Source organism: Morone saxatilis, unplaced genomic scaffold (assembly GCF_004916995.1).
Source record: "Morone saxatilis isolate NCDOM2014 unplaced genomic scaffold, NCSU_SB_2.0 Contig22, whole genome shotgun sequence".
In the NCBI taxonomy this organism is placed as follows: Eukaryota; Metazoa; Chordata; class Actinopteri; family Moronidae; genus Morone; species Morone saxatilis.
In genome coordinates, this window is record NW_023339785.1 from 489,960 (window position 1) to 507,164 (window position 17,205).

The 17,205-nt window shown below is 40.7% G+C and overlaps 3 protein-coding genes across 5 annotated transcripts in view; all 3 read right to left on the reverse strand.

Annotated features, from left to right (window-relative positions):
• The window catches only part of sil1 (SIL1 nucleotide exchange factor), a 5,988-nt gene extending 1,301 nt beyond the window's left edge, over positions 1 to 4,687 (reverse strand). The window contains exons 1-10 of the mRNA XM_035668706.1: positions 4,563 to 4,687; positions 4,009 to 4,088; positions 3,379 to 3,514; positions 3,173 to 3,278; positions 2,994 to 3,087; positions 1,819 to 1,905; positions 1,058 to 1,153; positions 859 to 980; positions 419 to 515; positions 163 to 327 (exon numbers count right to left, since the gene is read on the reverse strand). Of these exons, the coding sequence (XP_035524599.1) occupies positions 163 to 327; positions 419 to 515; positions 859 to 980; positions 1,058 to 1,153; positions 1,819 to 1,905; positions 2,994 to 3,087; positions 3,173 to 3,278; positions 3,379 to 3,514; positions 4,009 to 4,083 (978 nt within the window). The 5' untranslated portion in view covers positions 4,084 to 4,088; positions 4,563 to 4,687. The remainder of the gene's footprint in view (positions 1 to 162; positions 328 to 418; positions 516 to 858; positions 981 to 1,057; positions 1,154 to 1,818; positions 1,906 to 2,993; positions 3,088 to 3,172; positions 3,279 to 3,378; positions 3,515 to 4,008; positions 4,089 to 4,562) is intronic.
• Positions 4,688 to 5,058: 371 nt separating this feature from the next.
• On the reverse strand, positions 5,059 to 12,340 carry spdl1 (spindle apparatus coiled-coil protein 1). Its single transcript, XM_035669182.1, has 14 exons — positions 12,278 to 12,340; positions 11,247 to 11,408; positions 10,952 to 11,128; positions 10,602 to 10,796; positions 10,368 to 10,517; positions 9,828 to 9,926; positions 9,511 to 9,621; positions 9,269 to 9,409; positions 9,029 to 9,135; positions 8,007 to 8,127; positions 7,463 to 7,529; positions 7,150 to 7,356; positions 6,973 to 7,048; positions 5,059 to 5,380 (listed from the first exon to the last, which is right to left on the reverse strand). Exons 2-14 carry the CDS (start codon positions 11,406 to 11,408, stop codon positions 5,236 to 5,238), a joined length of 1,758 nt encoding a protein of 585 aa, XP_035525075.1. The 5' UTR covers positions 12,278 to 12,340; the 3' UTR covers positions 5,059 to 5,235.
• A 642-nt stretch (positions 12,341 to 12,982) lies between these two features.
• Positions 12,983 to 17,205, reverse strand: part of trappc11 (trafficking protein particle complex 11) — a 19,387-nt gene continuing 15,164 nt past the window's right edge. For 2 of the 3 annotated variants that reach the window (XM_035669184.1, XM_035669183.1), the window contains exons 25-30: positions 15,281 to 15,437; positions 15,076 to 15,187; positions 14,891 to 14,982; positions 14,628 to 14,761; positions 13,828 to 13,995; positions 13,575 to 13,717 (exon numbers count right to left, since the gene is read on the reverse strand). In XM_035669184.1, the coding sequence (XP_035525077.1) occupies positions 13,673 to 13,717; positions 13,828 to 13,995; positions 14,628 to 14,761; positions 14,891 to 14,982; positions 15,076 to 15,187; positions 15,281 to 15,437 (708 nt within the window). In that variant the 3' untranslated portion in view covers positions 13,575 to 13,672. Of the gene's footprint in view, positions 13,718 to 13,827; positions 13,996 to 14,627; positions 14,762 to 14,890; positions 14,983 to 15,075; positions 15,188 to 15,280; positions 15,438 to 17,205 lie in introns of all 3 variants that reach the window. The other variant, XM_035669185.1, reaches the window with a different exon arrangement.

A 17,205-nucleotide genomic window follows, 5' to 3' on the forward strand; every position in this document is an offset into this window, starting at 1 on the left:
ACTAGAGACTGAGACCAGAAACTCATCAGGAAACTGTTAGAGTAGTAAAAAGAGAGAAGTGGGCTCATTTTCTTATAGACTTCTATACAATCGGACTCTCTCATACAGTCTATGTTACCATGCAAAATAAACCTGGGGGAGATTTTAGTTTGTTTGCTGTACCTTCTCACTGATCATGTCATTCAACATGGTGACGATGCGTGTACGCAAGACTCCGCCCCCGTCTGCCCTGAACAGCTCCGAAAGGACCTGCAGCCCTCCATGTGACAGGAAGTGACGCTGTGCGTAGGGGAAGTGACGTAAGAGGGAGGCCACCGCAAACAGAACCTGAGAGGAGGACGGTCACACACATTACTGATTCACTGTCTTTATATACACATAACACAATAAACTGTAGTGTGTGTGTGTGTGCGCGTACCTTCTTTTTGACTCTGAGTGGTTGTGTAGTGGCCAGTATGGTTAGGAGCGTCTGAAGGGCACCACTCTCCACAGCCTTCACCTGAACCGCAGGGTTACTGCAGGACACAAACGACACTGACACTGACACACACACTCTCCTGTGTACACAGATCCAGACTTTCAGGTGGCTATTTCTCCAGACAATCACCACTTGTATAGAGGCTGAAAAAGGGTTCATATAAAGCCTGGCTCAGAAATGATGGGAAATACAAGTTCACCACATCTCTAAAAATGAGCATTTGTTTTCAACACTTTTTCTATTTGGCTTTTAAAAAGGGACATCACACTGATTTTACACAGGTCAGTTCACTCATCATGGAGAGCATTTGTCAATAATGTCATCTGGCTCACACTGAGGATGAGTCAAATGTTAGCTAAACATAATGAACATATTTATACCTGGCCGCAGCAGAACCCAGGACAAAGGCAGAGCTCTCCTGTAATCTGAAGTCTGAGCTGTTCAGACCCTGTAGAATGAGCTGGAGACCCCCCATCGAACACAGAGTCTGAGCATTATCCACCTAACACAAAGTGAGTAAGTTATTAGCACAGCAGTAAGCGCACATCTTGAGAGCAGATGTGTCGGTGTGGATGTTACCTGATGCACCATGTACTCCAGCTCCAGCAGGATGCTCAGCCTCTGCTCCGTCGTCGAGTTGCTGCTGTTGAACTGCTCCAGCAGGCGCCTCATTATCTGCACACCAGCACAGCACACTCTACTCAGCGTCAGCAACAAGTAAAACACACATGGTTGTAACGGCATGCCATCGTCAGCGCTCTTCAAGAGTCTTTCACTGTGGAGCGGCTTGCGTCAGCAGCTCACTAACATCCCACACACAGAGTCTCTGCACTGAGCTGCTTCCTGACCAACCAGGGCTGCTACTAACGATTGTTTTCATTATCGACTAATCTGAAGATACGTTTCTAGATTCATCTTTTGGTCTGTAAGAATAAAACATTTTGTTTAATTAGATGAAAAAAAAAAAGCAGGGAAAAGCAGGAAATCTCTATATTTTATGACTTCGAATGACTTTAATGATGGATCATCAAAATGGTTGGTGATTATTGTTTTTGTGAATGGAATGATTGATTAGTTTGAAAACTTCTACTCCCTGCTGAATGGAAGCCTCGTCATAGTTTCAGTTCATGCTGGATTTGATGCACTAGTGGACTCGAGTACATGATTAACATTGTAGAATATCTAATATTATATATATATATATATATATATTGATAATACATTATTGATCAGTCTTATAGTTGTTTTAATCAATTCATCGCTTACTGACAGTGTCTGACTGGGTTTAATGTTGGGGAGATGTGTGTCACCAGAGCTTGTGACTCCAATGAGTGATGTACCTGAGCATCTGTCTCCACCAGCATCTCCAGCTGAGCCAAGTCTCTCTTTAACTCCTCCAGGGGGCGGTACTTAGACGCCACAGAGTCCTACGCACGCGCACACACACACAACACACAACACACCAGCACAAGCACACAAACACACACACACAGAGTGCAGTTTGAGCGTGATATGTTGTTTCAGTCATGAATAAAAGCTGCACACACATTTCTTCAGATTTTAAAACAAGCTTAAAAGAAGAATATTGCTCAACCTTGCTGTTAACCCTTTATTGTTCTGCTCAGCTGTTTGGTAGAGCACTTTTTGAGTCACTATATCTCACAAAAGATTGCGCCCTTTTCACTTCACCTCCTTACAGGAAGTTGGCAACAAAAAGGTCACTCCAGACATGAGGACGCTTTTTGGTTGAATTTTCCAAGGTAATCATATTTTCTCAACATATTATAGATTCAGAGGCCTTAATGAACAGAATTATGTGACTTACAAAAACATTCTCTACCAAAGGTCTGTTTGCCATTTTATGGGAAAGACAGTGTATCTTGCTAATGTTATTAAAATGGACCATTTGCTATTTCATTTGGTTTGCCATTTCAGTATATTTTTACTGTCTAAGAAAATGCCCGACCAAGTGTCTGAACTGTCCTTTAGTGATAAAGGTAATGGTGTTAATATATACATGTACATTTTACATTTTTATGAAATAACATATGTACATTCACTGTTGTCAATGATTCAAGGTTATTTTATTGTTATTTACAAAGCAAGCTTGTAGAATTAAATTCAGATATAGTTCCCTTCCCTACGCTACTTTTAGAAATAAAAAAAATATTAATGAGTCATAAAAATGTAATGTAAATGTAATTAGTATGATGAATTTTGAGGTCTATATCATATATTTGATGTGATTCTATTATATATTTGATGAAAAAGTTATTTTAACAGTACGATTTTTCATCCTTACCATGAAGTAACTGCTCAACTGTTTGTTTGAGCTCTAGATTAAAAACCACATTGACCCAAAAAATAACTGCAAAGAAAACATTTTTTCCATGTTTCTTTCTTAGTGAGGGCATTAAAGGGTTTCATTACATGTTTGGAGTTTTTAATCCCCTCCAGTATGTAGTATGTGGATGTATTTGATATTTCTGCCTCCATCTCTGTGCTGCACTGTTACCTGTTGGTCTGTGTCACTCTGATCCTCCTTAATCTTTTTCATGGCTCGTTTCAGCTCATCAGGACTGAAGGAGGACTGGGTCTCCTCTTTTTCCCTGCACACACATTAAACAGGGGAAATAAATGACTTACTAAAACGTACTTGATCTGTAAGAGTCAGGTGTTACTCTGGACCCATACCTGTGTTCCTGTGTCCAGTATTTAAGCTGCTCTTCTCCCAGTCTGACCTCCCGCTGACCCGTCTGCAGATTCAGCCGAACATGGGAACCAGCTGGCACTGCCTGGCCTGCACGCACACACACACACACAGAGACCTTTAGAAGGTAAGTCAGATCCAGATGTTTTTTGACTGTGACAGAGTACCAGTATTCCCTCCAGTACAGTACCTGGTTTGAGCGTCTGCCACTCCTCAGTTGGTTGGGCCACCTCTAAATCTCCTTCATCTTCATCAATTGTCACCTCCTCTTCTTCATCATCCCCACCCCCTCCTTTATTCTCCACTACAGTTAAGGCAGATTCAGACTGCACAGACACACAAAGCACATCATTGTATCTTTCTGAAAGTAAGCAAATAAGAGTGCAATATGTTATATATTATAAATATATTTTAGAATAACTATTTTAAATTGTATTTTATGGTAATACATATTTATTTATTTTTTGCATTTTCCCTCAAAATGAGAGAGCCCCCTGGTGACCACACATAACCCACTGGTGACATTGCCGATCCACATCTTTCCACCAACTTCCCTTTACAGGAACAGCAGTTTCCCTTTGGAATTGTGGTTAGCCTCGAATGAAGACTTTCTTAATGTCTAGTTCATGTCTGACACTGTCACAGTGGCTGAAGCCGTTACTTCTCCTTTAAAGTCCCTGCTTCAGCTCCAGCAATCAAACTTTTCACATGGGAATCAATACAACAATGGCTTTTCAGTTACAACACGTATAGTATTGACTAACTTCTTAACAACCTGGTTTATTAGCAGTGAATGGAAATATATTGCAATATAACTCACCGTTTGGCCAAGAACACTGGCTATGTGACAGCAATGCAGCAACCAGAGAGCAGCTCCTCTGGATATCAGCCTCATGGTGACTGAAACACACACACACCAGCATTAACGGCATGGGAAACAGACGTTTACAGAGCCAAAGCAAGGGTCAAATATATGTAAATACAGATTAGTAAGAAAAGAAAATAACTAGCAGACTTGCGACGTAAGTGTGTGTGTGTGTGACTCAAACTAATAGCACCTGGATCCTGCTGAATGTGGAAAATGAACTAACTGACCAAACCTCATTCACAAATACGTTGTTTTAAAGTTACCTTGTTTTTTTTTTTTTACAGACAAATGTATGTTAGGAAAATATAAACTTTATTTCTTTTAAAACTATTTAGTATTGCTTCCTGTTAGTATACTATATGTCAGTAAGATAAGATATATGACAACCAACAAATGGCTGTCAGTATGGATTCATAAAAGGTGACAGTTGCAGTGTAACTTACCAGTACAGTTATCAACCTAACCGCATAACGCTAGCTAGCCTGGTGAGCTTAGCAACCACTCACCTGTTGCAGTGATGAAGATGAGAGCAGACAGACGTAACGTTATATGTGAGACGCAGACAGACGTACAGTCTCTTTCATCCGGACGGTTCCCGCATACATCTGAAGGCTTGCGTCACCTTCCACTCATCTCTCATTGGTCCACGTGAATTACATCTTCTGGAGGTTGGCAAACTACACAGAACGCTACTGCCACCAGCTGGTGTGGAGTGTGAATAACACAATATTATATTATATTATAGAAAATTCCATCTAGGAAGTTTAAATAAATAGTAAATAAATGTATTCATTTTCCCTCTTTATATTTAAAAACACAATACACCACTACATCACATGTGGTACGAGAAATGATGACATGCAGCAAAGGGCCACAGGTCAGATTCGAACCCTGGGCCCCATGTACCAAGGCTGAGTCCTGACTGCAGTGGCAGCATATTTAACATAAATCTGTTGCAACATTAAAGAATTGCAGTGAATAGATGAACTAAACACAGGATACTATAATTGCAAAACATTTTTAATACTGTAACATTTAAATATATTGACAGTATAGAACAAATACAGTGAAGTCCGGAGAAAAGGTAGAGGTAAAAGAATTGGAATATTTGAATAAAAAAAGATACAGACTTTTTTCAAAGAATATCAGACATAATACATCCACATGTTCAGATGAGTCCTACTGCTGTGCACACTGGTTCTCCATACTGCTGTTAGAGCTGACGTGGATCATCTCCACTGTTCTTTTCTTTCTTCTGTCCTCTCTCTTGTTCTGCTGCTGGTTCTCCTCCATCTCCATCTCTTTACAGTCAGACACAGGAGAGCTGAGGCAGGATCACAAACAGTCCAGTTACTAAATATCACACCAACACCAGTTTTAGACACGTTTTAATCGCTTGTCTAGTTCTAAGCTTAGTTTAGTAGTATTTCCCCACCAAGTATGCATTTGAATGTTGTGTTTCTATTGTTTCTTGCACACTAAAGATGTTATTTCATTCCTTGTTTTATTTATAATGTTACTGTCAGCTCGTGTGTTAGTGTCTGACCAATGAAATACAGGTTTATTTTAAGGTTTCCTATCGAGTTTTTGACCACTAGTAGCCTTATGGAGCGGTTTTCTACGAGTGGGTCCCTGTTTGTATCAGGCACTCGCTCGAAGACGCACATGCACGTGGAAGACGTGGCACACTCTCCTGCCAATAGTCCCGCACTGATCTGCAGGTGACACTAAAACGGCAAGATATGCTGCCACGTGTTGTCAAATGTTGTCGTTTCCCAAACGCAAGGAGACGTCAAAGATCTTGTTTTGTCCATAACCCAAAGACTTCAGTTTACAGATGATTAAAGAAACCACAAAATATTCACATTTGAGAAGCTGGAATCAGAGAATTTGGACATTTTTTCTTAATTCATTGATTATCAAAACAGTTGATGACAACTATTCAATTAATCGTTGCAGCTGTATCATTTAGTTTTTATTGTTGAGAAACACTAATATATCCTAATTTTGTAACTTTTGTCTATCTTTGTATTTTTTTACTTTTTTATCTTAGATTGATTGATTGATGATTTTATGTATTTACCATTGTATTATGCCCAGTCCATATGGGTTTAGACATTAAAGCAACATCAGCCAAGATGGCCATTATGACAAATCATAATGTACAGTTCCAAAACATTTCATAAGATTCCATCTTCATGACTAAAATGTCTTATTATGATACTGTGCTCTTTGTCCTAATTGCCATACATTTTCCATAAATCCCCCTCCTGAAAGAGCCAGCTCAACATTTCACTTTCAGACAACCAAAACACATTTTTTCAAACAAGGTTCCTCATGTCACCGTGCACAGGGCAGTGAAACAGAAAATGAAATTCATCCTCAATAACACCATGATCACAGAACACATAAACGCTGCTCTTCAGGGATACCTTTCTACCTGCCTACCTCAGCTGGCAGTGGTACGGTACCGGTTCTGAACGGAGCACACAGGGACCTCTGCCCTCTCCTTACATTAAATACTACATACAGTTCTGTGTGGTAATCTTCCTTGATTTGAACATGAAGTTTCTGAGCTTTGGTTTATACCAAATCTTCCCTTTCCATTGTTCCTCATGGATCCGTAGCAGTTTGTATTTAATTCCATTTATATGACACTGAAAATTGTTTCTGTTGCTCAAGTAGTATCAATGGAAAAGTAACCCATAAGTCCATGGAGAGAAGCAGGATGGCCCTAATGGATGTCTCCAAACGAGGTGAACAGGAATCAACAGTAATGCTTACAATCCTTCACATAACAAACAAACAACAATAAAGCTTCATGTTCAACTTGGGTGCACAAACAAACTTATGTATGTGTGTTGTTTGCCTCAAAGCCACAAAATGACCTGGACTCCTCCACACAGACACACTGACCTGGGATCAGGAATCACCACAGGCTCATCTCCACTGATCTTCACACACTTGGCAGGTCGTGGTTCAGGTTCTGAACCTGTAACACAAAACAAGACTACTCAATACTTTGCACAATATATTGCTTCTGTTATGTGGCTGGACTTATATCCACATTTCAACCTTGTGTAAGTGACTGACCTCCGATGCGCACGCCTTGTGTGGAGATCGCTGCCTCAGCCGTGGGAGAGGGGTCGGCTTTAGGCTGTGCAGTCTTAGTAGTTGTGACGTCCAACTCCACGGCAACAACCTGCTCACCCTTGTCAAGTGTGGCCTCCTCAGAGGAGGGTATGATGTCAACAGGAAGTTTCTCCTTCTTTCTCTTCTGGAGCAGATTCTTTTTCGCCTCTAGAGATAAGAATAGCAAGAGAAACGATGTTACAGTCATACATTACACCAAGTCCAGAGACACAGGACCAGTGTGCAAATATTAGTTTGGTTTTATTCTGGTTACCTTTTGGTTCATATTTGTGCTGGAGCTCTTCTACTCGTAGCTGCAGTTTGATCTTGTCACTCTGAGCCTGTAGCAGTAAACAGAAATATACAATAAAACAGCACAATGTGTGTCTGTAACTGTTATGTGTGCATATGCCCGCAGTATTAATGTTTGCATTTTTCATATGTGTTCAGTGTTTGGTAACATTATGTCATGGATCCGGTCGCAAACACTACACTTGGACACTTGGCAAGCTAGGTAGCGTAAGGATGTGCTGCTGATGTCATTTAATCACCTCAAACATACATTCAGTAATCTGTTATGCTGAGTTCACACTGTTCAACAACTCAATATCTAGCAGGCTAAATGTCTGGTTGAGTCGGAGACGACTGGGGCAGCCATGCAAAGAGGTAGAGCCAGCAGACACTCTGTCCAGCACCAGACAGGGAACAGCAAACTAGTGGTTACTTCATTACCACACACATAGACAGTAAATAAACAGTGAGTTGGTGTTCAATTCCACCAGCCAGCACTTATTTCAGTGAGAAATCTTAACTTTTACCTGTTTGAGCAGCCGTTCAGATGAGAACAGTTTCCTCTCCAGCTCCAAAGCTCTCTGACTCTCTGACAAAGACTTCATCCTCTGAAGGGAAAGCTCATCTCCTAGACGCTCTGCATCCTTACTGAACACACACACACACACACACACACACACACAGTTTCTATTAACCCAGGACTGCATGCACACAGATAAAGACGAAGACAAATCCACCCTGTGAGCTTTGTGTACTCTTTGGTAAAATGACAGGACTGAATTTGTGAACCACATTGGCTATGTATTTTTTGTTAGTCATAATTCCAACACCACAGTTGCAAAGCTAAACCTAACAAGGATTCACGTAATATGAGGACACAGAACCATCTGAGTAAAGAAGAGAGTGAATTTGTAAGTTTCCTGACGAATATGTATGGAGGAAAAACATCTGTCTCTCTTGGCAGAAATGGAATATAATATTCATAGGTATGTTTTTATTAGTGTGTAATCACCTGAACATAAGAATCATGGTGGTTTTGTTAGCTTAGAATGAGCCTTTTTATTCCTACACACTGGACCTTTACATGGGATTTCTGCTACATTACAGTTAAAGGACCTGTGTGTAGAAAGGAGTGGCATCTAACGGTGTAGTTGCAGGATACTTGAACAACACTGGCGTTGGTATCTGGAGAACTGGGAATGAAAGCGGGTTGCGTAGTGTGTAGGAGCAAGCACATTGGCTGCAAAAAACCAAAAGACCCTATCTAGAGACAGCGATTGGTTTGTCCATTCTGGGCTACTGTAGAAACATGGTGGTTCAACATGGCGGACTACATGGAAGGCCACCCACTCCCTCTGTAGATAAACACGGCTCATAAGGTAACAAAAACAAAAACATACCTATGAATATTTATTCCATTTCTGACAATAGATCCTCATAAAGGTTACCCACTTTAAAACCACTGAAGTAACAAATCAAAGTGTTTGATTCAGCGAGGCACAGTACTGCCTGTATGACGTATGAGGCACAAGGAGACGGTTCAACTCACACAGTGTTGTTAAGCTTCATTTTGAGGAGGTCAGTGTAGTAAGTTTCATCCTGGCCGTCACCGCTCTCTGCTGGAGCAGGATTAGCTGGCTGAGACTTCATCATCATCTACACACACACACACACACACACATTTTATGTAGACAGGCCAAATCAAATTCATAATCGATTATTTAGATAGATTCCATCCAGCACTGCATTTGTTCATTGACTTTTCAAATTGTAGGTGTGACGCGCTCACCTCCACCTTCTCCAGCCTCTGCAGTTTTGTCATTAGGTTTTGGATATCTCCATTTTTCTCTGAGAGCATGGACTGGAGCCTCTCCAGCTGGGCCGGGTCAGCCCTGGAACCCTGGAGCTGCATCAGAGTGGCTATCTGGACCTGCACAACACATCAACGCTGTCATTCAGGTTACACACAAACAACAGTGTATGTTCATAGCTTTGTGTATTAGTGCAGTTGCACTCCACAGCACACAGTACCTTCATGCGCTGCAGCTGCTGTTTGCTGAAGGCGTACTGTTTCTGCAGGGACTGATACTGGACCTTCATACTGATGAGCTGCCTCTCCATCTCTGCACGCCTATCTTCCAACTGCAATACAGAAAGTAAACATACGCATGCTCATTTTTGCATTTCATTTAAACTCCAGTTTACCTTATATGTCAAATATTTAGGTATATAAAGATATCTTTACATACAGATAAAGTTAGTATAGTTGAGTCATTTAGTTTTCTACAGAAAAGCAAAGACAGAGCCTGCCCTGATGTTTGTTTCCTGTAGCTCAGTTTGGCTTTTACCTCAGCAAAAAGGGAGTTCCCTCTGCTGTTTGGATCCTGGGCCTCTTGTAGAACCTGGTCCAACTGGATCTGGAGGTCCCGGTTAGCCTCACGAGATTTCTGTGGAGAGACAGCGTCACACAAACACATACAGCATGAGCATATACAGATAGAGATGCTCTCACAGAAAGTATGTTTACATGCACTTACAGTAAGTGATCCCTTTTGGGATTCCCCCAACTTGATTTATTCTGAAGAACACCAATGTATACAGGGAACTGGCTTTCTCACCTACTGTTCACAAGTATGCAGTATCTTTGTATTCTAAAGAACTCCTAAGCTAAAACTAAAAGTAACATAAAGCAGCCTCTAGAAGTCTGCAGCACATGATAACTTGTGTAACCTGATTTGCAAAGTAATCCTCCAAAATGGTGATAAATGTTTAATGTACACACAAACACAATGATAACAATCCAGGCAGTTGTTCTACTTATTAACTGTTAACTGTACTGTTACAGTGCCATTAGTTAGTTAGTTCAAGTGAAATAGTGGTGTGTTTACCTCTAATGCATTAAACCAGGAGACAGCCTCCTTCTCCCTCTCCTCTTTCTCCTCCGTGATTCGCTCCAGGTGGCGCTGCAGGCTGCTGTTGGTCAGCTCCAGCTGCTGCTCTCTGTACTGAGACTCCTGCAGAGTCTGCTCCAACTCCACCTGAAACCATTCACCTGACTCATTAACACAAGGACACAGCGGCAGATTACACAAAGTCTAAAATGACATTCTCACTTCCCTCACCTTGATGTTCTCCAGGTCCATGATCTTCATCTGCACCTCCATCATCTCAGATGTCATGGAGCTCTGGGTGTGTTCATTCAGAGCTCGCAGCTCCTCCATCTTGTTATTGAGAGTCTCTGTCTGCACCTCAAGCTTGTGTTTCAGCTGCTTCTCATTCAGCTGGGATTCTTCCAGAGCCGACTGCAACCTCAGCATCTGAGAGAAAAATACGGGAATACCAACAACTAGTATTTGCTAGATTCTTGATTACACCACCTTGAAGATTGTAGTGCAACCATGCGGGTGAGCTTTTCCTACTATGACGTGCCCAAATGTCTGCTGTGAAGAGGCCTGACCACAGGTCGCTGTACCTTGTTGTTGAGCTCACTGAGTGCGGTGCTGTTTCTCCTCTCCAGATGTTCTTGTTGTTCCTGAAGCTGCTGTCTCTGCTGGTTCTTCACACAGTCATAGTCTGACTGCAGTGACTCGAGCATCCGACTCTTTAACTCCACCTCCTTCTGCAGGGAGTACTTTTCCTGCTCGAGGGCCTTTGACACACACACACACATATAAGGTGTTTACACTTGGAACAATGCCCCTGTTACTCAGGATAATACACAGACATCACTTTATTTAGCCATGGTAAGACCCTCTAAAATGTCATACCTCGAGCGCATTGGTCATCTCCACTCTCTGTTCATCCAGCCGGTTCTGCAGTTCCATCTGCTGGTTAAGGAGATCCAAGCCAGCCTGGGCAGCCTGATGGACCTGCTCCTCCTTCTCCCTCAACTGGCTCCTCAGCCGCTGGATCTCATCTTCTGCTGCCATCTGGAGACGGGAGGAAAAAGGGATGTTTGTAGTGTAAAAACCCGCTTCATGCTTCCAGCAGTAGGAACTAGACTTTTCCTCTTTCAGGGCTGTGTTCATTAGTTGGTCAAGCAACCATATGGAGAAAGTGACTGTAATACTTCTATTTTATTGTTTTAAAGTATTTTTCTATTGCACCTGTCTTTTACTTCTGAGAGACAGAGCAGAACACTGTTGTATAACTGTCCCACAAGTTAAACATTTATTCTTGGGATGGCGATCTCTATGTTATATTCCCTTTTTATCTAGGGGATCTCATTACATTACTGTTTCTTCCCAAATATGTAGGATAAGATGGAACTATTGATCCCAAACTGGGGAAATTCACTTTCACCAGCTCCAGATACAACACCATAGATTAGGAATTAAATAAGAATAGAATAGAAAAAATACAAGATAAAACTAATATTTCATTTTAGCTTGGCATTTATGTGCATGTTAGCACCACAAAGACGTTAACCCTACGTTAAATGTTAGCACTGAAACCACACATAAACGCCCACCAACTGCTTGATAGATAGCAAGAATGCAAAAATGGCTACACACGATGGTTTATGACGTTAAGTTTAATTAACTTAAATACGTTACGTAGCTAGTAACGTTAGCGTCTGTATTCATTTAATTTCGACTAGCTACTTAACTTAACTGTACTTTCCCAACTTGTGTTTATCAGTCAAAACACGGTTAACTGGAGAAACTTCCTTAAGGGACACGACTAAGTAACTCTAGTCACCATTTACTGAGTTGGTATTGACAATGGTTGTAAAATACGCTCAATATAATAACGACAATTACAAATGAACACATCTGATTATCTGATTATCTGTTACCTTGTCACCTATCCGTAGTCAAACCGCCACAGTTTGAATCCACAGCTCCCATGAACTATCGCGACACATGTGTCTCCACGAGAGTTGGTAGTGATTGGCCAGGCAGGCGCAGGCGCAGTTGAGCCATCACTTATCTATTTATTTCAGCACTGGGATTGGAAACAAACGCTTTCCCGACTCTAACATGATTTTCTTGATCAGACGTCATTGTCGCAAGATGTGCTGTTTTTTGTAAAGTTTTGTTACATTTCAGGTTATTAAATACTTTTTACTTTCACATTTTGTAATTAATGTGTTTTCACACAAAAAAATAATTAAGTATTAATGAAGTAATACTTACACAAACCTTAAGGTGGCACCACTATACATGTTGAATTGCCAGGTAGTGTGGCTCTCCACTTCACAGCAGATAATGTGCATACATTTTAAGCCCTCATCATTTACTGGTACACTGTGTGTTTCTGGACGTGCCACCATAACCACTGTAGCACCACTTTCCCCACGTTTCCACTAGTGATGGCTGAGTGAAGCCATATGAAGCTTTGGGGCTTTTTTTTCTCTTTGTGCTGAACACTATTCCAAACTTCAGGGCTTCAAACTCAGCAGTACAGGGACAAGACCGGAGCTAAAAAGCTCTACAACACCTCTTTTAGTCTCAGTTTTAGTCTCATAGGTGTGCAATAAAAGTCCAAGAAGCCTGTGTGTTATCATTACATTTGTAATACTGTTGTTCAAGTGCTGCATTAAATGTAGAGGTTATTGTGCAACATGTTACAGCTCTTTCTGGAGCTTCCGTCACATGATTTTCTTCATTTGACACAAGCTCTAACACAATGTACAGAAACGGTGAGATTCGCAGGAGTAAAACAAGCCTCAGAACTTCGTAATCATCCGCACATCTCTACACGTCCATGGTGCAAAGCATTGTGGAGCAAATTTGAAGTCTACATTTTGTTACATGAACAATGGAAACAGAATACTCACTGTAAACACTGTTAGCAACATGCACATGGAGCTCAATTAGTTTACATCACTTCAATTTAATTAAAACTTCACATTCAATTTTCCTGTATTACACTCTACCCAAATCTCCATATAGTTCACATCAGATCCATACATGATTTCTACTGTTAAATGAACATCAGTGTACCGGTTCATTTACCAGCCGTCTGTCATGCTCATCATGTCGTCACATTCACTCTGAACAGAAACGCAAGAAACAAATGTCTCCTGATGTTTGGTCAACAGGTGGTCTGTCCTGGTGTGTTTTTACAGAATAATGTGAAACAAATAGTGTTAATATTGTCATCTGTGAGGAATCATACATCTAGAACAACCTAAACAATGTTGCTTTGTTCTCGTATTTACAGTAAACGGTTTGTGTGTGTGTTCTTCTCAAGCTGCAGCGATGGAGGCGTCGTCCACCTGCCGACCCTGAGGCTGAGGAGAAAGAGAAAGAAAATGATGCTTTGAAATGTTGAATATCTTCACATTCAGATAACAACTACTACTAACTCTGTGGTGTGTATGCATTCCTGTTAATGTGTTACCTTGACAAAGATGCGTTGAGGCAGGAAGCGTCTCAGTGTGTGTGTGTTGGTGGTTGGGCAGCGCGGCAGGCTGATGTTGAGCTGTGGTAGTGTTTGGTAACCAGCCATCAGCGGGTAATAGTTATACAGCATCTGCTGCTCAGAGCCAGGGAGGATACGCAGACGCACCTACACACACACACACACACACACACAGTAAATACATCTTCTCGTCCATGCATTCATTTCTCAGCTCTGTATTTTCAATTCTGACCGTGAATAAAGCTTAGCGCCAGTTAAACAGTCATAGTTTTAAAACCTGCAGTTGGTCTCCAACGTATCCTTCCTAAGTCACACCAGAACACCTGCTCAACTGGAGCACAGAGCAAAAAGGGGCGGGGCTTAGGAAGGATCAGTTAGGCTTGGCATAATTTTAATGATACAATTTAGACAGTGAAAGTGGCCTCAGACCTTCGGACACATTTATAACATACAGTAATCTGTCCAAGACAACTCAAACATGAGTGATCTGTATAAGTAAGTGGTAACCATAGTAACCCATATGTGAATCAGCACGAGTGCAGGGGTTTTCCCTAGAGACCCTCAGAAAGTAAAAAGGAGTTAAAACAGTAGTGTGGTCTTCCTGTGTCCTACTTCATATATACAAACACATATTTGAGCAGTTCAGTTCAGTTACCACATATGTATTCAGGGAACCTATAGTATAGTATAGTATAGTATAGTATATCGTTTTGACCATCAACATGCAGTTACATGCCTTTTATTTGCCAAATCTTTATTTAAAGTTGAGAGCACTGTACCTGTTTGAGTCCAGAGAACATGAAGGCATCAGAAGGTTCAACAGCCATCTCCACCTCTTGCACCAGAGCTGTTCTGTTCTCTATGTGGTAACGGACTGAGAGAGACTCTCTGACTCGCCCAAATGATGGTAAATCTACACCCAAACAAAGACACGTTGAAATAAAATAAAAACATTCAACACAACTGAGTGTTACAAGTCAAATTCAGCCGGAAAATAAAGACTGAAAAGAAAGAAAATATGTAACGTGTAAACTTGACTGACCAGCGTGGATGTAAAGGGGGACAGACTCCAGGATGACATGAGGTAGAGTGACTGTAGTTTGGATGAGAGGACTGTCTGCACTGGAGGACTTTCTGTACAACAGAGTTAAAACACAGTTAAGAGACTTACAAGCCTCTTCAAACACACACACACACTGATCACTTTGCAACATGTGTGTTACATACCTCCTCCATGATATCAGGTACTGTCCTGTAGCTACAGTGCTATTGCTGTTGGTCAGTGGTGGACACCGGAGACAGAAACACTCGCTGGCACTCTCGCCTGTCTGCAGAACCACTGATCACGCACACAAATAATAGGTTATAGTCATAGGATTCACATGTTTTAATCAGAGCTATGAATCATGAAGAGCTGAAACTAGTCCGGTACCTTCAAGCAGCTGTGACTGCAGCTGTGGCGTGTTGCTGGTCATAGTAAGCAGCTGCAGAGAAGAGGAGGCCAACAGGAGAGGCCAGGGAGACGATGAGAGGATGTCTGTCATCAACAGGAATGGGATGTCCACCGCTACCCGGTCCAGTGGCTCAAACTGCAAACACACAGAAAATAGCACAGATAATAATAATAATTAGGGATGTCCCGATCCAATCTCAAGGATGGGTATTGGGGCCATCATTTTTTGACTGATCGGTATTGGCTTTATTGAGCAGGAACCTAAGCCCAACCCTTTGCTTTAACAGGCACTAAAGTTTTGGATCTGGTCCAGTAGATTGCCTCAGATGGAAGCCACTAAAGTGGCACACAATGGCTCCTTGGGGACAAATGCGCCAGTCAAAGTACATCCACTAAACACACAGTATATATTATATGGTTCTGTTCAAAGCTACTGACAATGCTTCAAAGCCACCAGACTCCATTGACAACCTGTGACAACCTCATAGAACACGGGAGTTGCTGGTCTAGCACTGCCTCGACGGGTTAGTTTGTTGTGATTATAATACTCATTGTGAGTGCTCTAGTTTTACTGTTTAAGTGGAACTGATAAGAGCAATTTACAAAGACATAATTTTGTTTGTTTACGTGGTTATTTAATTTTAAAAAATTAATTACATTTAAAAAACATTACGGAACAGTTTGCATTCAAGAAATTTTTTTCTTAATACATTACAGAGCTATTCGATTGTCAAACATATGCGAGTACATTGTATTGATTTGAATAATGTACTTGAAGTGTGCACTGTGCACCTGTATCATCTAGGAAAATATCCGATCAGATATCAAACAAAATTACTTGATCGAGACATCCCTAATAATAATAATAATATCTATATTAGAGACTCATACTGATTTTAGAGGGGAAGAATTCACTGATTACTGATATGGCAGTCTATATAGTGAATTCTTAAATAACTTTATTAAAGAATATTTAATTAAATATTCTTTCACATGTTTAATGATTGAACAGATACCTTGTCAACAAATTCTAGAAATGAACATTGAGAAAACTAGAGAATAAGTCAAAAATAAAATAAATAGCCAAACATCAATAAAATTGATATTTTATTTGTTTGTTCACAAGAAAAAAAAGAATTCTATTTATTTTTTCTGACTTTTATTTAATGTATTTATTTTTGGTAAAACACTGGATACTTTAGGCTCCTTTCCAGTTACCACAGGGTTTGTTTTATCTAACCAGATGCCAGCTTCGTCTGTTTAAGTGCGTTCTGAGGAACAGGGTTACACAAGCCTGTTCCTCAGGATCGCTCCAACCGAAACTAAATGGAAAAGGATTCTACTCCAAGAAAGACCTGTTAGTGACGTCAAAGAGATTGCAGCAGTGTTTTATAAAATCTGTGGCAGAGGGAAAAATCTCAGACAAATACCTTAGAAACCTGGAGCAAAACCAGACGAGTAACCTGTAATACAGATAAGCTGCAATTAGTAACACTTCATGTCACGTCCATGTTCACCATATAAAAGGGGTTAGGTGTCACTACTATTGTTAATCATTTGCTCTTCCTGCTTCCCTATTGTCCTTTCTAATAGCTGTTTGTGTATATATTTGTTCAAACGCTAGCAGCATAATAATTATACAAATACCTTCAAAACTTAGTTAAATATCAAGTGTTTACTGTCACATACCGTCAAGGGGATTTTCCACCAGATGACATCACTCCTAAGTCATGGCATTGGTTCTCCAGGGCTGAAAACATTTGTTGTTATTTTTATACAAATATAACCGCCTCAAGGATATTATTCTTATCTTCTTCATTTATATTTAACCAAAGCTTTGGTTCAGTAAATTCTTTGGAATGAATGTTGAGTTTTTATCTCTTTGTACTGTGTTTGGCTGCACT